Source organism: Procambarus clarkii, chromosome 9, assembly GCF_040958095.1.
Source record: "Procambarus clarkii isolate CNS0578487 chromosome 9, FALCON_Pclarkii_2.0, whole genome shotgun sequence".
Taxonomy (NCBI): domain Eukaryota; kingdom Metazoa; phylum Arthropoda; class Malacostraca; order Decapoda; family Cambaridae; genus Procambarus; species Procambarus clarkii.
This window is the reverse complement of record NC_091158.1, coordinates 18881423-18903315: the sequence shown is the minus strand read 5'-3', so window position 1 is coordinate 18903315 and position 21893 is coordinate 18881423. Positions and strand designations below refer to the sequence as shown.

General features: G+C 46.2%; 2 protein-coding genes across 3 annotated transcripts in view; one reads left to right on the top strand and one right to left on the bottom strand.

Annotated features, from left to right (window-relative positions):
- Positions 1-910: 910 nt before the first annotated feature.
- Positions 911-4080, bottom strand: LOC123766135 (uncharacterized). Its single transcript, XM_045755015.2, has 4 exons — positions 3631-4080; positions 3132-3312; positions 2530-2751; positions 911-1547 (listed from the first exon to the last, which is right to left on the bottom strand). Exons 1-4 carry the CDS (start codon positions 3699-3701, stop codon positions 1380-1382), a joined length of 642 nt encoding a protein of 213 aa, XP_045610971.2. The 5' UTR covers positions 3702-4080; the 3' UTR covers positions 911-1379.
- Positions 4081-6717: 2637 nt separating this feature from the next.
- Positions 6718-21893, top strand: part of DAT (Sodium-dependent dopamine transporter) — a 73671-nt gene continuing 58495 nt past the window's right edge. Inside the window, exons 1-2 of one of the 2 annotated variants that reach the window (XM_069321222.1) lie at positions 6718-7284; positions 20512-20847. In XM_069321222.1, the coding sequence (XP_069177323.1) occupies positions 20643-20847 (205 nt within the window). In that variant the 5' untranslated portion in view covers positions 6718-7284; positions 20512-20642. Of the gene's footprint in view, positions 7285-13020; positions 13231-20511; positions 20848-21893 lie in introns of those variants that run through there. The other variant, XM_069321221.1, reaches the window with a different exon arrangement.

Sequence of the window (21893 nt, the reverse complement as noted above, 5' to 3'; positions counted from 1 at the left end):
GATGTATTTATCTCAATAAACATACTTGAACTTGAACCCACTAGGCTTATTGAATATTCACTTTCATCTTCGTTTGAGTTTTGTATATCTCTAGTTAGAAAAAATCAGATAAAACCTATATAAATCTAGACAAACCTTTGATTCTGTAAAGTTATTGCCTCTTGCTTCCGGACCTTCCTTTGGGTTTGGTTGAACGCACGTGGTTCTAAATACATTCTTTCCCTCACTGGCCAGGATACAGCAGTGCGCTTTCAATATGACCTTGATACAGTCATGAAGCAGGCCACCACTTCCATGGTTGGGGCGCTGTTGTGAAGTGATCGAGTGCCTTTGGCGCATACACGAAGGATTACTTTATGGTAAGCAACAGCCGTGACGGGACATTCGAAACTCTAATCCTTACCGAATGGCGAATGCTTGGTGGTTAATTTACCTCATTAATAACCGACTGTATAACAGCTTATTACAGCAGTGTTGTCAGGTAACGACACTAGTACACCCGTTAGACACTACCAGGAGCGAGTGCTCCAGCCTATCACTTCTCTAAACATTTTAACAATGAACCGCACCATTTATGTAGTGGGGTATACATGTATTCCTTTATTTGTAGTGTGTGAGGGGTCACCTAAAATATTTACCATTCGTGACTAAACCACCCACCAGAAGACTAACTACAACGTTTCGGTCAGTCTTGGGACATTATCAAGTCGATTGTAAATTATCAAGCACAATCTACTTTATAATGAGCTGTGTGCATTATAAAGTCCTGAACGGACCGAAACGCAGTTTCTTCGTCTTCCGGTGTGTGGTTTGGTCACACCTTCAGCCACGTTGTTAATGTCTGCATTTTACCCTCCGTATACCAGTTTGGAATATGACAGAGGAACAACAATTAAGGTCATTAACAAAATTTATCTTTAAAGGATTCATTGATTTATTGCTTTTAAATTAGTTCATCAGATAATTGAAAATATATACAACACAATTAAAAATTTGTACATTGCTATTATTTACAGAGCCAAACAAAAATATAAAGTGGACTATACTAATAAGAGACTTACATTAACATCATGCGAGGACCTTACGGAGCCTAGCGCGGTCGACGATTTATTTTTAACCACATTACCCACAGCTACCAAAGGACTATTTTGATAAATGCAGCAATATTTGTTCATTATACAAGTTTATATATTCTGAAGAGCAATAACATTTAAATACGGATCACAATAAGGTCCAACCTTCTTTCAACTTTTTTAAAATGCTTGTACATTTTAACGGGAACATTTTTTATTAGTTTTCATAATTTAGAAATTTGGCCGGTTTGTCCACATTTGGAATGGTTTTACCCCTCAATTGATTTACGTTTCCTGCCTGGTGCCTCACTTGCCCAGGTGGCGGGTGATCAGGTTCACCACCCGGAGGAGGATTTCTGCGATTTCGTCGTAGACGTCTTCCTCCAGGGAACGCCGGCCCAGCGCGTGCCCCGTCACCACGAACATGGAATTGTCCAGCAGTGAAACAGTGTTCTCCAACAGTGACCTTGTAACCTGTGGTGTATCAAAAACAAGCCCAGGTCATTGCAAAGCATCAGAGAAGTTTCGAACACCCAAAGTTCAAAAAGTCTGGATTATTCAAGGAAGGTTAAGGTTAGAAAAAGATATACAAAGGTCTCTCCACCAGCCTACAGTGACTAGAACATTCACGGAGGGTATGATTAGGGACTATTTACTTTCAAGAGCACACAGCGCACCCACAAGTGCTCTAGCCAACCAACATTCAGAGTCACGTCTGTTCCGGATCACACGTCAGTTGTATAAACTAGAAGATTCCCAGAGCCTCGCCCTTGCATTCTGGAATGTTCCTCCTACACACACACACACACACACACACCTGGACATTGATTTTGGATTAATTTTGTAGTTTCACACTATATTTATCCACATCCTGTCTCTTGTTCAGGCAGGAACCACTACAAGCTCCCCCTAAACTGTCACAGTGCCGCCTAAATTATTACAGTAGTCCTACCACCAAAATACCCAAGCTAAACTACTCCCGCCGCTACACTCCCTCGTCAATTATCTGCACACAGCAATCTAACTATTTTCCCCTCTCTACGCGCACAGGCAAACTAATTAACCTTCTCTCCAACCAAGCTAACATCGCGCTATCTTCCCTTTTAACGTGCACACTCCAACTTATTCTTCGCGAATGCAGACAGACAACGTAGCTTAAGTAATTATCAAAAGAAGACACCAAGCCGGGAAGGCTACGTAGCATAACGTGGTTCATAACATATGACCAAACCACACATCAGAAGAATACGTTTCCGTTAGTCCAGGACCGAAATCATCACATGCAACTTAATAATGGTCCAGGACGGACCGAAATGTCGTAGTTTCTTCATCTTCTGATGTGTGGTTTGGTCATAGTCACGAAATTATTTCCAACTGCACACTATGGACCAAACTATTCCCTTACCCAGATACTGGGAGGCCAGTGACCACACTTGCGCCAAGACTCGACACCGACCTGGAAGACGAGGGGGAGGGCGACAGCAGCCGTGCCCATAGCCGCTGCTAGAGCCGGGTTTTCTGCGATCCTGGAGTTGGCGACAGCCGACCTGAGCGTGTCTAAGGTGTCGCCCAAGTGCAGGGGATAGTTCTCAAAGAAGCTGACGTAGGGGTCCAACACCGTTCTTATTAAATCTGACATTTTGTTCATTAGCTCGGACCAAGTGTCTTGTTGTCCAATCTGAAAAAAATAAACATTAGTACCATTTAGAAAGATCATGGCTTTTGGCAATTTTAGAACGGTGCAAATTATTTAAGTGGGGGAAGGGCTGTTTTAGGGAGAGGATGAGATGGGCATTTTTTTATACATGTTCATTCCATATAGAAGAGGCACCGTATGCCGTAATAATGTGTTAGTGATCATTACTCTTGCTCTCGACGAATTCGCCTCATTTTGTAAACCAGAGTCCGCAACGTACAAAGTACCATGAAAAGTAGCGGCTCAAGAAAGTTGCCTAATCATCCATGTTAAGTGGGTTGCTTGGGTTAGTATGTCAATGTCTGTATAATACGTTGTGGCAAGTTAAGAGAACGGCCTGCACCCCCACCAAGTTTACTCACATTTCTTTGCTCTGTGACAACTGGCGGTGCCGTCTGACCCTCGCCACTGTCCTTATTTACGGCGGCGTAGCTAGGGCCGGGCACTTTGGTACTGGCCGTGTTGGAGGCTGGTGGGTACCCACGACTCAACCGCTGCATGTACGCCGCTGCACCACCAGCTGCCCCACGGGTCTCCGCGCCCCTGCGAAGACGCCGGCGCTCATTGTCATCCAAAGTGTACTACTAGGATTATTAAGGTTATTTAGGATGCCCCCCCCACGCGTCTAAGACATTAGAAGGCATCATGCCACTAAAAATGAGCTGGTGCAAGCCGGGGTCGTGGAGGGGGAGGAGTGGAACGTGCGAAGTCAGAGGAGAGGGGGGGGAGGGGAACGTGCAAGTCATGGAAGGGTGGGGGGGGGGGGGGGGTAAAGGGGGACCTACAACACGAGTCATTTTAATTACCAGAAACCCATTAGAAGGTGTCCCGGTGAAATGTTTTAAACAATGCGAGGCTTACCTGACGAGGGGTACGGGAAACGTGACGAGCACCAGCAGGAAATACAGTAGAGGAAGGATCTCCTGCCTCATGGTGAAGGCTCGCCAGGGGACAGTACTGTAACCAGCTGGGGTGAATTGCCTCGACTGAGTGCGAAGTGTCAAGTGTTCCTGGCACTGGTGCCCTCGGCACTCGTCCTGACCTCCTGGGAACCGTCCTCACAGCACTCCACCGCTTCTCACTTCAGAGGTAATCTGAACTAGCAGTGTTGAGGTTTGCCGATTGTTATAGCAAAGCCAACAAAAGTACTTCCCCGGCTCGTTACTTTTGATGTTGCAGTAGCGGCGACTACCAGAATAGAGTAATTGGTGTGGGAGAGACGATTATTGTCTAGGACACAATGTCCACCTGCCTCGACGTCCGTAGACACGCACAGCTGCCGCACAACTGACCTGTACCTTCTCTCTCTACATCCAGATGGTTCGAATGTTTGATACATACAGTTCGAGTTTCCCCAAAGAGTCCAATGTATCATGAATCCTGAAGCTCTAGATGCATTAACGACAATAAATATTAACTGTCTTTCAGTTTGTAAAATATCAAATAATCTAAACAAATGATTGAATTTGTACTTCCAAACTTAGGAAAAGTTGATTCTTTCTTAAAAGCAAATGAGTGGACTGGAAAGACAAAGGAATTGACAGGAGCATAAGATATATATTACAACCCATCCTCCTCCCTGATATAATCCTCCAAATAATGATTATCGCCCTGGTTAATAAATCAGTATATGCAACCCGTTCACACACACTAGGCTGTTTACAGCAGCGCCGTCCTCCCCAGATATATTCATCAATTTTAACATACTGTGCATTAAAAATTGGTTTGTTCTTATATATAAATTAATATTATTATGTATAAAACTTCTATGTATAGTTAGGCGTAGGTTAGGTTAGGTGTTTAGGTTCTGTTGGCGATAATTTGTATTTTAAGTACGCATTTATAGAATTGTGGTTCGAACAGAGGACGTGAGTGAAGCACTTGTTCTGGAAGTGTTCAGACGTCATCAGTTGTGAGCCTTGTGTAAACCAATTTTCATTCATAAACACCTAAGGCGTCACTAGTCTAGTACACCTAGGGTGTCACTAGCCTAGCACACGTAGGGTGTCACTAGCCTAGTACACCTAGGGCGTTACTAGCCTAGTACACCTAGGAAGTCACTAGTCTAGCACACCTAGGGCGTCACTAGGTGTCACTGGCACACGCACAAGGGGACACAGGTGGAAACTGAGTGCCCAAATGAGCCACAGAGATATTAGAAAGAACTTTTTTAGTGTCAGAGTGGTTGACAAATGGAATGCATTAGGAAGCAATGTGGTGGAGGCTGACTCCATACACAGTTTCAAGTGTAGATATGATAGAGCCCAATAGGCTCAGGAACCTGTACACCTGTTGATTGACGGTTGAGAGGCGGGACCAAAGAGCCAGAGCTCAACCCCCGCAAGCACAACTAGGTGAGTACTAGCCTAGCACATCTGGGGCGTCACTAGCCTAACACGTAGGGCGTCACTAGCCTAGTACACCTAGGGCGTTACTAGCCTCGTTCACCTAGGGCGTCACTAGCCTAACACACGTAGGGCGTCGCTAGCCTAGTACGCCTAGGAAGTCACTAGCCTAGCACACCTAGAGCGTTACTAGCCTAGCACACCTAGGGCGTCACTAGCCTAGTACACCTAGGGGCGTCACTAGCCTAATACGCCTAGGAAGTCACTAGCCTAGTACACCTAGGGCGTCACTAGCCTAGTACACCTAGGGAGTCACTAGCCTAGTACACCTAGGGAGTCACTAGCCTAGCACACCTAGGAAGGAGGTAAAGAAGCAAAATACCAGTTTAATATTAGAAAAAAAGTATAACAAAAATGTACACAGATATATATCAATGAAGAAACCAAATTCAGTACGAATTAAAAGTGAATGAGGATGCTCAAAACAATGCACTATAGTCTTATAAAGTGGTCCACTACGACAATCTGACTAGCCAAACCTTACGAATCTAAACAGTTAGTTTTCCTTCCGTAGAACGTGGAGGTTGATGTATTAGGAAAGTTTAAACACTGCTTCAGAAAATCTTGCGAATTTTGCACATTGGACGTAATTCAATTCACATGAGAGAGGACGGGAGCAGATTACCCGCTGCCAAGTCCGGGCTCCAGTCTCCGGAGTTTACTGTGATCACAGACGAGTCTGGCTTAGGATGAAAAAAGAAGAGAGAATTTAATGTTGAGACTCCTTATAACCTTTATTTCAGAGAAGGAATTTCTTTCACGACGTCCACTATATCGTAATACAGGTCTCATAAGTTAATAATACACGAGTGGTATCGTGGGACGTGAATACATATCTGATAAGTGTAGACGCCTCACGGATGAGGTAGTGAAGGGTACTGGGGTGAAGTGCCATGGTTAGTTAAGGTGCTGGAGTGAGGGGTGGTGCTGGGGTGAGGGGTGGTGCTGGGGTGAGGGGTGGTGCTGGGGTGAGGGGAGGTGCTGGGGTGAGGGGTCGTGCTGGTGTGAGGGGTCGTGCTGAGGTGAGGGGAGGTGCTGGGGTGAGGGGAAGTGCTGGGGTGAGGGGTCGTGCTGGGGTGAGGGGTGGTGCTGGGGTGAGGGGTCGTGCTGGGGTGAGGGGAAGTCCCAGGGTTAGTTGAGTTGCTGGCATAAGGATATGAAGAAAGAGGGTCATGGGGAAGGACGTAAAGAAGGAAATTTCAAGAGAAGAAAGGATAATGAGTTGTGTGGGTAGCGAGTTAAGAGGTCATTGTGAGGAGAGCAGAGAGAAGCTAGAAATAAATTATTAGGCTTGGGAAGGATAAAGGGAAGAGAGTAAAGCATGAATATGTGGAGCAAAAACTGAGAGAATAGGAAACTGAAGCCACAGCAAGAGAAAAAGAGAAACAGTAGAAGGGGTAAGAAGAGAATATGGGACCATATAGAGAATTTGAGAGAACATGAGCTTGTGTCTCAGTGTCCCGTTGTGAGAGAGCACTTCGAGGTGGGTGGAGCTAGTAGGCGTGTCCAGGACGATGCCTGATTTTGATTAGTCGCTGAAGGAAGCCGGGGCGGGGCCGAAATGCACCGGCATGACCCGTGATTGGCCGGATCCTTTCATGCAGGCCTGAGAGTGGCAGTGGAGACAACGGGTGCTGGCTCTGAGGTGGAAATTAAGAAGTGGGCGGGGCGGGGCGAGGCGGGGCGGGTCCAGCAGCACTACCACCAACTCCACCAGTGTCATAGTGGACGTCTATCCTCTGCCACCTGTGGATGGGACAGTGCGACTCCAGTTTCTCTCTCTTGCTTGCGCTGTGGAACGTGGTGGCCCTGCTGGTCTCCTACCACGCTCCTCTGGCGCCTTGCCACGCCCCCCACGCCTGCACGCCCACGTTACACCCCTGTTCCCGCTGCCCCTAGTCCCAATCCAGGGGGCATTGCCCCCCTTACTTTCCCAGGGGGGGAATTGCGGCGGGCTAACTAGGTGAAGGTCCCAGGGCAGTTGGTGGTGGGCGTGCAGGCGTGAGACGATGGGCGTGGAAGGTCTGGTGCAGCCGCGTGTCACCACTGGTCAATGGGGCTCCTGCCACCCCGTCCTCCCTCACACTTGAGTGTCCCCGACCTGCCGCAGGTTAGTCCCCTCACATGTGTGTGTCCTCCAGGTTAGTCCCTCTCACATGTGTGTGTGTGTGTGTCCTCCAGGTTAGTCCCTCTCACATGTGTGTGTCTGTGTGTGTCCTCCAGGTTAGTCCCCTCACATGTGTGTGTGTCCTCCAGGTTAGTCCCTCTCACATGTGTGTGTGTGTGTGTCCTCCAGGTTAGTCCCCTCACATGTGTGTGTGTCCTCCAGGTTAGTCCCCTCACATGTGTGTCCTCCAGGTTAGTCCCCTCACATGTGTGTGTGTCCTCCAGGTTAGTCCCCTCACATGTGTGTGTGTCCTCCAGGTTAGTCCCCTCACATGTGTGTGTGTCCTCCAGGTTAGTCCCCTCACGTGTGTGTCCTCCAGGTTAGTCCCCTCACACCTGAGTGTCCCCCAGATTAGTCCCTCACACTTGAGTGTCTCCCAGATTAGTCCCCTCACACTTGAGTGTCCCCAGATTAGTCCCCTCACACCCGAGTGTCCCCCAGATTAGTCCCTCACACCTAAGTGTCCAACAGATTAGTCCCTCACACTTGAGTGTCCCCCAGATTAGTCCTCTCACACCTGAGTGTCCCCCAGATTAGTCCCTCACATCTGAGTGTCCCCCAGATTAGTCCCCTCACACCTGAGTGTCCCCCAGATTAGTCCCTCACACCTGAGTGTCCCCAAGATTAATCCCCTTACACCTGAGTGTCCCCCTGATTAGTCCCTCACATGAGTGTCCCCCAGATTAGTCCCCTCACACCTGAGTGTCCCCCAGATTAGTCCCATTACACCTGAGTGTCCCCCAGATTAATCCCCTTACACCTGAGTGTCCCCCTGATTAGTCCCTCACATCTGAGTGTCCCCCAGATTAGTCCCCTCACATCTGAGTGTCCCCCAGATTAGTCCCCTCACACCTGAGTGTCCCCCAGATTAGTCCCATCACACCTGAGTGTCCCCCAGATTAGTCCCTCACACCTGAGTGTCCCCCCAGATTAATCCCCTTACACCTGAGTGTCCCCCTGATTAGTCCCTCACATGAGTGTCCCCCAGATTAGTCCCCTCACACCTGAGTGTCCCCCAGATTAGTCCCCTCACACCTGAGTGTCCCCCAGATTAATCCCCTTACACCTGAGTGTCCCCCTGATTAGTCCCTCACATCTGAGTGTCCCCCAGATTAGTCCCCTCACATCTGAGTGTCCCTCAGATTAGTCCCCTCACACCTGAGTGTCCCCCAGATTAATCCCCTTACACCTGAGTGTCCCCCAGATTAATCCCCTTACACCTGAGTGTCCCCCAGATTAATCCCCTTACACCTGAGTGTCCCCCAGATTAGTCCTCTCACATCTGAGTGTCCCCCAGATTAGTCCCCTAACATCTGAGTGTCCCCCAGATTAGTCCCCTCACACCTGAGTGTCCACCAGATTAGTCCCCTCACACCTGAGTGTCCCCCAGATTAGTCCTCTCACATCTGAGTGTCCCCCAGATTAGTCCCTCACACCCGAGTGCCCCAGATTAGTCCCCTTACACCTGAGTGTCCCCCAGATTAGTCCCTCACACCCGAGTGTCCCCCAGATTAGTCCCCTCACCTGAGTGTCCCCCAGATCAGTCCCCTCACCTGAGTGTTCCCCAGATCAGTCCCCTCACACCTGAGTGTTGTGGTTGATGGTGACACACAGCCTCCCCGACTTGGTGCCTTCTTTTGATAATTACTTTCTTCCCTTCTGGGTTGCATCTTGTAGTTGAAGCGCGAGAAATTGAAACGTACGCAAGCAATCGGCGAAGAGAGAGAGAGAGAGAGAGAGAGAGAGAGAGAGAGAGAGAGAGAGAGAGAGAGAGAGAGAGAGAGAGAGAGAGAGACCGTGTGTATCAAGGCAGGTAAATATTTTATTTATAAATGTTGATGTGGATGGAGAGATGGCGGTGATAAAGCTGCCAGCGGTGCTCAATGTGAAGCTCGTAATGAAGAGAGGAGGAGGAGGAGGATGAAGAAAGATTGGAGGAATAGGAGAAGGAGAAAGATGAGAAAAAAGGGAAAATGAAAGGCGAAGTGTAGAGAAAAAACTGAGAACTCTGAAGAAGGGGGGATAGAGAAGGACTATTATTAGTAGTACTAGGTGAGAGGGGGAGGGGGTGCAGGTCTGGTAGTGGGGGGGGGGGGGTGTACAGGACCGAAGCTGTGGTGTTACAGGATACTGTACTACAAGGTAGGGTACAGTAGGGAGAGAGGTGGGCGGGGTGATGCATGCCAACGTGGGTGTGATACAGCACACATGGAGAGCGATACAGCACACACGGGGAGCGATACAGCACACATGGTGAGCAGTACAGCAGCGAGGGGGTGTGGGTGCTACCCCTAGGAGTGAGGTCCCCCGTGCCTCCTGTACCCTGGTGTACCACGAGCGCTTTTTACATGTTTTGACGTTCAAGTTATGTGTCACGTTCTCTCTTAAATTTGTGAATGAAAGAGGCTTCGACCACGGTCGCTTTGAGTGCACTCCACTTGTTGCACTCCCCACCATTGTACCCCCCTCCACCGTGGTGCTACACCTCCCTACACACACACACACACATATATATATATATATATATATATATATATATATATATATATATATATATATATATATATGTGTGTGTGTGTGTGTGTGTGTAAATCACGAAAGTTAACACGTGATGAAAAATGAAGCAGTGTCAGACCACGGAGGAAGAACTGAAACAGAAATTTCCTTAAGTACTTTCGTATTTAATAATACATCTTCAGAAGGGTGAAGATGTAGATCCATCTGAAGATATATTATTAAATACGAAAGTACTTAAGGAAATTCCTGTTTCAATTCTTCCTCCGTGGTCTGACAGTGTCATATATATATATATATATATATATATATATATATATATATATATATATATATATATATATATATATATATATATATATGGGAAAACATAATGTTTTTTTATTTATTTAAAGTGGAAGTATTATGATTAGAATTTTTAAAATTTTGGTGTGATCAGTGCATACAGTTTCCAGTATAGCAATAATAATAATAATAATAATAGCAATAATAATAACAATAATAATAATAATAATAATAATAATAATTCCGTCGAGTCAAATGGTATTGTGATATTTTCGAGGGCGGGGATGAGGGGAATGGGAGTCACTTCTGTACAGTCTCACTTGGTCCTGTTTCCTTCGACGCCACTCACGAGCTGTCCATGTTGAGCACATACCCAATAGCAACTAATGAGAAAAAAATGGGTGACACTCGCCTCAAGCATCTGGATTCCAACCATTGATTCATATAATGCAATTAAGTTCCTTGCTCTTGCCCCTTTTTGACTACACCACTACTACACTTTTGTTTACCAAACTATTTGGTTTACTGAGCTAGTATCACACTCGATATTTCATAAAGTAAACATCTTTGAATAAAATAATTATCTGACACATGTACATATACAGCATCTCTCTCTCTCTCTCTCTCTCTCTCTCTCTCTCTCTCTCTCTCTCTCTCTCTCTCTCTCTCTCTCTCTCTCTCTCTCTCTCTCTCTCTCTCTCTCCCTTTTATAGCGCATAATAAAACTACACAAAATTATTACAAATAATAATATTAATATAATGGTACATACAAGGTTCACTACATTATATATAACCAAGGATGTAAGCAAAGCCTCATATACACGCAGGGAAGTTGCAGAAACACAGGATCACCAGAGAGCAGAGAAGGGCATGAGTGCCAGGGATGAGACCCTCACAGTGAGAAGAGAAGCACAAAAATTGAAAACGGCAGTGCAGATAATGCAGACCAAACCCAAGTTGCATCACAGATGTATCAAGAGGAAAACAACAGCAAAAGGCCGAGTGATGAAAGCTGAGGACAGAAGATGACGCATTCACAGAGAATGATAAAGTGAGTGAGAAATCGCAACAAATTTCGAGACGTCGTCACAAGTTTCGAACACTGGTTGACACAAGTGCTAAATGTGGACTATCCAACTACAACAACGTCAGTAACTTGAACATTGTACTCGATGACGGAGCTGGCGAGGACAGAACTCTCAGTGTAAACCGAAGATTATGACTTCTCACGTACTGGTGGGGCCTCTACCGGGGTATGCAGGCGATGAGTCACAATAACGTGGCTGAAGTATGTTGACCAGACCACACACTAGAAGTTGAAGGGACGACGACGTTTCGGTCCGTCCTGGACCATTCTCAAGTCGATTGAGAATGGACCATTCACAATCGACTTGAGAATGGTCCAGGACGGACCGAAACGTCGTCGTCCCTTCAACTTCTAGTGTGTGGTCTGGTCAACAATCTACCAGGGTATCTTGTGTGCGCGCGCACGTCTGTGTGTGTGTGTGTGTGTGTGTGTGTGTGTGTGTGTGTGTGTGTGTGTGTGTGTGTGTGTGTGTGTGTGTGTGTGTGTGTGTGTGTGTGTGTACTCACCTAATTGCCTAATTGTGTGTGTGTGCTCACCTAATTGCGTGTGTGTACTCACCTAATTGCCTAATTGTGTGTGTGTGTGTGTGTGTGTGTGTGTGTGTGTGAGAGTATAATCATCTACATGACCACCCGCATGGTCGGGCATTTAACTCCTAGTTCCGCCTTCCTAGTTGTTGCTCGTCAAATAAAGTGATTATCAATCCTTATTTCTTTTGAAACTCCCGTAATTACTGAATTATATACTGCAGTGCTACTTGTATATATCTCCTCTCTTATTGCATATTCTCTCTCTCTCTCTCTCTCTCTCTCTCTCTCTCTCTCTCTCTCTCTCTCTCTCTCTCTCTCTCTCTCTCTCTCTCTCTCTCTCTCTCTCTCTTCTCTCACATTAACGAAACACGTTTGTTCTAACATCCCGGTTTCCATCGGTTTGATTTTTGCAGAACCGCGTCGTAAGCTCAATATGTTCTCTCTATCACCGTTATTCAATTCCCCTGAGAATCTTATATGTCGTTATCATGTCTTCTGGATACAGTGTCTCCTCAGGTGTGGTCATCTTCAGCTCCCTCAGCCTCTCCTCAATTTGCACAGGCACAGACACGCCCGCACGCACGCACGCGAGCGCGCGCACACACACACACACACACACACACACACACACACACACACACACACACACACACACACAGACACACACACACACACACACACAGTAAATAGGATGTTCTCCTGACAGAAAACTCAGTAAATGCAATGATTGAGTACGTTACCTGGAGAAGGTAATTGAATATACATATTTATGAAGGTAGAGGCACTTAATACTTTAGCTCCAGGAACTTTGAGCATGAGTGTTGATTTTCTGTACTGTGTCAGGCTGTGAGAAACTTGTACAGAGGTCTGATCTTGAAGAAATGAATATGACTTCATGGTATAATGGCTGTACGTTACTTCAGACTGTCTTCTCGTCATCCTAATGGTATGATACAAGTTTTGTCAATATCAGTCTCACCACTCAAATGGTCAACTATTTTGGCTAGCAACACCTGCCTCACACGTGTAATGATTTGTATATATCACTGATAAATATAACTTCTAAATCTAAGCCATTATTATACAGTATATATTATACATTATATATTTTACTGTATATATTACATATGGTGTTATTGTGACTTTCTCTTGGGTAAATTGCTGTTTTTGTAATTTTGTGGAAGCCTAATCTATTATAAATATACAAATAATCATTAATATATTTTTTTTAAATTGAGTTTGACAAAGTGTAGTGCTACACTTCGTAGTCCTTGACTGAGTGGAAACAAGGACACAAAAATGCAGGTAACTGACAACCTGGCGCCCTTGAGGGCTTATCAGGGAGAGATAGGCGTGAGCAGGTAGTGAGGACGCGGCCATCACACACACGTGCTGCCGCCAGAGCTTCCTGCTGGGGGTGTGGAGCCGGACCTGCACACACCCTCCCACCCGCCGCCACACTCAACACCAGGTAAATGGGCGCAGGAGGGTGGTGGTGGTGGTCGTGGTTAATGTGGTGGTGGTCGTGTTTAATGTGGTGGGGGTCGTGTTTAATGTGGTGGTGGTCGTGGTTAATGTGGTGGGGGGTCGTGTTTAATGTGGTGGTGGTCGTGGTTAATGTGGTGGGGGGGGGTCGTGTTTAATGTGGTGGTGGTCGTGGTTAATGTGGTGGGGGTCGTGTTTAATGTGGTGGTGGTCGTGGTTAATGTGGTGGTGGTCGTGTTTAATGTGGTGGTGGTCGTGTTTAATGTGGTGGTGGTCGTGTTTAATGTGGTGGGGGTCGTGGTTAATGTGGTGGGGGGGTCGTGTTTAATGTGGTGGTGGTCGTGGTTAATGTGGTGGGGGTCGTGTTTAATGTGGTGGTGGTCGTGGTTAATGTGGTGGTGGTCGTGGTTAATGTGGTGGGGGGGTCGTGTTTAATGTGGTGGTCGTGGTTAATGTGGTGGTGGTCGTGGTTAATGTGGTGGGGGTCGTGTTTAATGTGGTGGGGGGGTCGTGTTTAATGTGGTGGTGGTCGTGGTTAATGTGGTAGTGGTGGTGGGACGTACCTAATAGTTACTACGAGGAGGCAGTAATAATGTCTAAAACTTGATGATGTTCCTTTTTTGTATGTGTTAATGTTTTTAACTTGACGCTCAACTTTGATGAGCGCATTCCACTTGTTGGCCGCCTGAACACACACGAATATTTCCTCACATTCATTACACTTATTTCAAAGTCCAGTTTCATTTTGTATTACTTTCACCAAGTTGAAAAACACTGTTCTTTTAAAGTTTAATTACTCCTCTGTCCATTCTCTCTCTTCTAATGATGTTACATCGCGTTCCATTAACCTGTCCTCGAAGCCTAGTGCATTTAACTGGTATCTAGTCTTGAATAAAATTCCTTTGATGTAGCTTTTTAAATGGTGTTCGAATGGTTGCCAGTTTCTCATATGTTGCTCATGTTAGCCTGTTTATGTGTGCCTCCGGTCTTAGGGCTGGAATTTTATCCACTCCCAAGTATTTATCTTTCCAATTCCTGTAGTTGTCTTCTCCTTATGGTGTAAATTCTTGTATTCTGTCTCCATTTCCCATCTTCATTATCTTACAGTTGATAGAGTTGACTTCTAAAAGCCATTTGTCTTCCCACTTGAGAAATATATCAAGGTGTTCCTACAACGCTGAACAGTTTTCTATTTGTACATTTATTATGAGCTTTGAGACGTCTGCAAAGATCAAGTATGAGCTGACTCCCTCAGGAAGCTCACTCTCATAAATTAGCGACAACAATGCTCATAGGACCGAGCATTGAAGTCCCTTGAGGGACTTCACTTGTCACACCCCTACGGTCCAACCCAGCATTTCTGACTGAAACCCTTTGTTTTCCGTCCGTCAGGTACTCCCCAGTTTAGTGCCTTGCCAATTATCCCGCCGTGTCTCTCCGTTTCATACATCAGCCATTTCTGATGTAATAGAATTCTACGGAGTTTATCAAGCATGACTTTCTTCATCTAACACTGCAATAAAATTGATCTTCTTGGATAAATAGCTCGATACTATCTACCTGATTAATTTGTCCGGTACTGTACACGGAGACACAAACAGACAGACATAGACAGAGAGATAAAGACAAAGTTAGAGATAGGGGGAGGAAGGAATGCCATATCCAGCAGTAGTTACACCAAGAAACGGTGCCCGAAACGCCATGCGTACTAGTGGCTTTAGGTATTGTATGTACTAGTTCTATCTTTAAATCCAACATTATGTATGTACCCTTACCTGAATAAAAAATCTAAATCTAAATCTAAATCTAAATCTAAATCTAAGAGCCCCTTCAGGACAGCCAGCCAGACACACCCTCACCCAACAGTGAGCCGCACCTCCACACTTGTCATGAGAAGCTGATTTTCTTTCTTTATAGAGGAAATTAATACTTGGTTGAGAGTATAACCCCCCCCCTCCCTCACTGACTCCCAGATACGTCATGTACACATTCAGTAAAGGTGGAGGGAGTGTACAGGGTGTGTTAGCGAGGGGGTGCATGTGTGTGTGTGTGTGCTCAGGTTCCACTAGGCGCCAGCCCTGGCGGACAGTGCCGTGTACTTTTCTTTCTTCACCTAGGACAGTACCGTGTACCTTCCCCCCCCCCCCATCACCCTGGGACAGTACCGTGTACCTCTGGTCCCTCACCTGTAAAGAACTCACGCGGATTTAATAAAACTTCTGACCCTCAATAAATCTCATCCGTTCATATCACAAATATTAATAACGGCCGTATCATAATTAAATCACAATGATGCAGTAAAAACTGATGAATTTATGAAAATGGTTCCACTAGTTTTATTTACTGTCACTGACTGCTGTTCTTTATCTTTACTGTCACTGACGCCTGGAGGGTGACAAGACAGGGATGGAATTGACGGGGAATAAGACAGGGAAGGAGGGGGGGGGGAGAAATAGGAGGGGGGGGGGAAGAACTAATTAACGAGTCTACAATCTTTATTTGGTGAGTGTCGGTACCTCTTGGTGCTTGTGTTTGTTTGTTTGTTTATATGTTTTGCTGGTTTTAGACGGGTATGTGCTTACCTGTCAGTGGGGGGGGGGGGGGGATCTAGCTGTCCACTCATACTTGGCGCGGTAATTGCTTTCCAATGTTAGCCGTTTCCATCATATTTTTTTATAGGTTGTGATGGCACTGGCTTCGACAGCCTCTTCCTTCAATGCCTCCCGCTTGCTGGCCACCCGAACACTGAACCGGAATTTCCTTACATTTATTTCGACTGTCCGGTTCCCACTCATATGTTCCCATATGTTCTTAGAATCTCCAATGTCGTTATCATGTCTTCCCTGATCATTTATTCCTCCTGTGTGGTAAGGTCCACTATCTTCAGTCTTTCCACGTAACTCAATCCCGATAGCCGAAGAAGGAGCCTTGGGGCTGCATATTCATGAATTTGGTCTTACGTACGTTAAAAATAACATTCTGAAGGCTCCTTTATTTAACTTTGACCACCTGGAGGGAACAACAAAGCCTACACCCAAACACTCCAGGGTTCGTTTCCTATTCGTGGCGGCCGGGGTTCCAACTCTCCCCCCCCGCACCCCACACCCCTTCACCCCCCCCCCCACACAACACCTTCAGTCCCCCCCACCCCCACATCCCCCCACATCACCTTCACCCCCCCCCCACACATCCACTGCGGGCCTCACAAAACTACCACCGAGCCATTCGAAGCATTATTTGAATTAATTTCGGCTCGTCGGGTTAATTACACAGAGGTCGCCCCCAACAAAGCGCAGATTAAAAGAACAAGTACAGCGAGCCTTGGCCGTTTGTGTTTGTTTGACGAACAAGTAAAGCCTAATGTATTTACATTTTGGTTGGGTTTGTTTTATGCACGGCGCCCATTTTGTAGGACTGTGAGGGGTCGTGATGATATATAATTGGGGGGAGGAGGGGGGCTTTGGCGTCACACACTAGGGGGAGAGGGGGTACCTAGTGGTGTTACTCACCAGGGGGACTTAGCGGCGTCACACACTAGGGGAAATAGGACGGGGTTTCTGGACGCGCCATATATCCCAATAACCTGTTAATCATATCCTGTTCTAGCGCTAAATAGCCATCCTAATATAGCTTTTATTCCCCCCTGGTAATTATCTGACTATTTAAAGACAATCTATCTAACCCTTGGGAGGTCTATCCACGCCTATGCGTCAATCCATAGACATTCTAATGTCTATGCGAGGTTGCAGGCTAGATAGCTGCTGTTAGCCTCATGCGACGTTTCATGATGAACTGTGATTACATAGTGGGTGCCATAGGGTGGATGATTGATTGATTGATGAAGATTAAGCCACCCAAAAAGTGGCACGGACATGAATAGCCCGTAAAGGGTAGATGAGATCGACTCCCATTCCCGTCATTAAATAGAATTGACTTCTGTTGCGAAAAACCAGACTACTATGAAATCTGAAATGTGGGTTTGGTTTTCCATAGAGTGTTTTCCTACTTATTTCTCGGCTGTTATGGATGTTGAGAGAACGTTGATTGAACGTTACTCGAGTATATTTTTTCCCATTTGGGGAGAGAACGGGAGGGGAGAAGGGAGAGAAAATGGGAAAGAGGGAAGGAGAATGAGAGAGACTGAGGTAGGAAGAGAATGAGAATGGAAAGGAAAGAGACAAACGGACATAGCCCCGGACACCGCCGGGTATCTCTTCTATTATCAGAATAAGCACCACCTGCATGGAACCCCACCTAGTGAAGATTAAAACTAAACATGACGAAGTTCACAAAGGTTTACAAACTAGACTAATACCTGAATTAAGAGGACTGAACTACAAGGGTAGGGTAAGTAACACTCTTACAACCATAGACTAGAGAAGAAACAGAAGGAACATGATCACTACATACAAAATATTTAAGGGAAACAGACACGGTAGGCGAGGGCCGTAACCATCGTGAAGCCATCCGTCAAGTTGGAGGTGTGAGGTGATCCATGAGACGGGAGACAGAGCTGACAAGCAGCGTCCCGTAGGAGAGACTTGAGCCGTCAACTGGCCTGTCTGTTGACAGCTCCTCCTCCTGTCAAAGGCCAGACGCGAGACGGGACCACCACAGCAGCCTGTCAATAGGGGTCATCAGACCAGGGATCAAGACCATCATCCTCCTCCTTCCTCGACCCTCCAAAAAATATTTGATGAGGCGTTAATTAGTTTTAGAGTAAAATGGGATTACTGTATACGTGCACGCGCACGTGCGCGTGCGTGTGTGTGTGTGAGTGTATATATATTTACTATTTGTGCCTGCAGGATCGAGCTGTTAGCTCTTGGACCCCGCCTTTCTAACCATCGGTTGTCTTATGCAATGGTTTACTAATTATTTAATTTTCTCTGTCATATCTTCTATATTATTTTTCACACACACACACACACACACACACACACACACACACACACACACACACACACACACACACACACACACACACACACATACACACACGTACTCATCTAATTGTGCTTGCGGGGGTTGAGCTCTGGCTCTTTGGTCCCACCTCTCAACCGTCAATCAACTGATGTACAGATTCCTGAGCCTACTGGGCTCCATCATATCTACATTTGAAAGACATCTTTGTGTAAGTGTGTGTGTGTGTGCGTGTGTGTGTGTGTGTGTGTGTGTGTGTGTGTGTGTGTGTGTGTGTGTGTATGTGGTCAATCTACAAGTGCTGTACTCTATCTACCCAGCGGCCGTTCGTCTAATGCAATGACTCCCGACCAATATTTTAAGGTATATCTGCTTTACAGACACGACTTAACATATAACAGTTTATTTATAGAAACCATCGGAAAGAAATGGCTAAGAGGGCGTCCGAATTACGATTTGGGGAAGTGTGTCTAATTGTGGCCACACATGTGATTGTGACCACCAGTGATTCTGGTCACACCTCTGATTGTTGATTGTTACACACACACACACCTGTCACTGTGGTCACACCTCTCATTGTACCCACGCCGATGAATGTGGCCACTTCTGATATCGTAGAAGATAACGTAACAGAGAGAGAGAGAGAGAGAGAGATGATTTGCACACGGTGAGTGCGCCTATAGTCGAATACACACCAGCTAAGGGAGCGAGATGGAGGGACAGAGGAAGAGGAGGAAGGACAGGAGTGATGGAACAGGAGGCAGGACAGGAGAGATGGAACAGGAGGCAGGAAAAGGCGGAGGTGTTTGGATGGAGATGTGGCACCACCGCGCAGCGCTGCCAACAATACACCTCTGATTACTAATTAGCTTCCCTGTCTTGCCGCCTTTCGGACCCTCATTTGACCCCCCAATCAAGAGTGATTATTTACGTCATTAACTTCTCAATCCCACTTCGCTTATCCTACTTCTGTCTTCCAGTTTTTGACAAGGATTTGGTTGTCATGGCTGAATATTCCAAGTCTCCCTATTAGTAATTGAATCCCAATTACTGTAATTGTAATTTTTTATATTTAGTGTTGGTTACAATTGAATGATTTCTACGTCTGTAGTCCATATTATTTCATTCATTTATCATTTTGATAAATAAGAAAATAAGAATAAAGGAAACTGCAGAAGGGCTTTTGGACCATACGAGGCAGCTCCTATTGGTCCATTCGAGGCAGCTCCTATTGGTTCATACGAGGCAGCACTATTGGTCCATACGAGGCAGCTCCTATTGGTCCATACGAGGCAGCTCCTAATGGTCCATACGAGGCAGCTCCTATTGGTCCATACGAGGCAGCTCCTATTGGGCCATACGAGGCAGCTCCTATTGGTCCATACGAGGCAGCTTCTGTTGGACCATACGAGGCAGCTTCTGTTGGTCCATTCGAGGCAGCTCCTATTGGACCATACGAGGCAGCTTCTATTGACCCATACGAGGCAGCTCCTATTGGTCCATACGAGGTAGCTTCCATTGGTCCATTCGAGGCAGCTCCTATTGGACCATACGAGGCAGCTCCTATTGGGCCATACGAGGCAGCTCCTATTGGACCATACGAGGCAGCTCCTATTAGACCATACGAGGCAGCTCCTACTCATATCCACTCAAACTGAGCCATATAGTTCTACCCTACGCTTGAAACAATCCAACCATCTCTCGCCAATTATCTTACCCGGCAATTTGATCCATAATTCAATAACCAGTTTCCAAGCCAGTATTTACTCAGGTCTTTCCTGAATCTAAACATCTAGTTCATAGTCATAATTTCGAATTCTCTTTTGGCAAGTGGTCCAATGATACAGGAAAGGTGGGGATAGTATTCAACACCAAGGTGATGAAGGGAGAGAATTGATATCATCATCAGGTTAGAGGTCAGGCATTCATCAGGAGAGGGGGTCACTAGGCCAATATGACCATAGAGCCAGGATAAAGGTAATCTTTAATTAAGTTTACCCTGAGCTTAGTGCTGCTGTTATCAGCACCTCTGCTCTCCTAGCCCACACTGAAGCTTTGGTCATCACTGGCCTCGTTAAGCTTATAATGGTCGTTGCTATGTTAAGCTTGCTATGTACACTGTGTCACTTAGTTCCAGCTAGGTGCATAAGCTGTGTATACATTATCTTAATCGCACTGTTGATTGACGGTTGAGAGGCGGGCCACCAGAGAGTCAAAGCTCGACCCTCGCAAGCACGACTAGGTGAGTACTGTGTACCTGGGTGTATGTGGGCATACACGCTTGTATTTGTATGTAGTGTAGCTGGGTGTACTGGCATGTAACCAACTCATATTTACCCAACAGGGTGTATGCGTGAGGACGCACGCACGGGCGGACGCAGCGAGTGAAGCAGACGCCACGCATGAGGCAGTGACCGGCTCCAGCGACAGGTAGTTCGTGCGCTGGAGTGAGGTCGCCGGCGTCCCAAGACCAAGATGGCGGGCGGCGAGACCATGAAGACAGTGGTACCTGGTGGCGTGGACGGGGATAGACGGGGTAGGGAGGGGACGGTGGCAGACGACGTTGAGGACAGAGAGACCTGGGGTAAGAAAGTCGACTTCCTCCTGTCTGTGATCGGCTTCGCGGTGGACCTGGCCAATGTCTGGAGGTTCCCGTACCTCTGCTACAGGAATGGAGGCGGTAAGTACCACTACTTTCAATTGTTTATTTTAGAAAAAAGATAGTACCTTTAGCTGGCTTGGATGGAATGGACAAAATATTGACGACGAATCCGTATGTCTATCTGTATCTTACAGTTTCTCCCCAGGGTACATATCCATCTGTAATTGTTCCCATTGTTAAGAACTGGCGAATACCTGCGTCCTTCTCTGATAACTGTAGTCATTGGACACCCTTAAGGACAGTATCTGACTGTATGCTAACTTACTCCTTAGGTGGTCACCTTTAACTTTCAATTTGCATGCAAACTGATTACTCTACAACATTATGTAGTCTTGAGGTGGTGGACGCTATTCGGCCAACCCGGCCTCCTAATAGAACGTCGCATTTTGACGTATACTCTAAGGCCAAAAATCGTCGTACTCGAAAATGGCAGAGGCCCGTTTTCCGTTTTGGGTCCTGTGGTGGGTTAGGATAAAGGGCTTTAGTACGACAGTTTATAGACGTTGGGGAGCCTTAGGAGTACCGGCTGATTCAGCACCACACCTCAGCTCCGTTCTCACTCTGTCTTGATGCTCCCAAAACATTTGACAAAGTTGAACACAACGTTTTAGAGAAATATAAACAAAAATACGTCCTATAGTCGCAAATCACTTCCTTGGTATACTAAGTAGCTGTGAAATGGAGTAATGTCCAGTCTGAAATGTTTTCACTAATAAATAGGGTTAATGAGGTTGTTTAAGGTCGTCAGAGTAGACGTTAATGCGGTTATCCTAACCCCTTTGTTAGCCTCTTTGCAGCTTCTCTACCATTACAAGTGTTAAGAGTGTGCAGGTGTTTAACGTTAGACGTGCACAAGTCTCACAGACACCTGTAATAAGGTCAGAACCAATCTTATTTTGTCCTTCACTAGCATAGTTTTAAATATTCATCTTTGAAAACATTACCTATACTGTGAGGCTATCTTGAGGTTATCTTGAGATGATTTCGGGGCTTTTTAGTGTCCCGCGGCCCGGTCCTCGACCAGGCCTCCACCCCCAGGAAGCAGCCCGTGACAGCTGACTAAC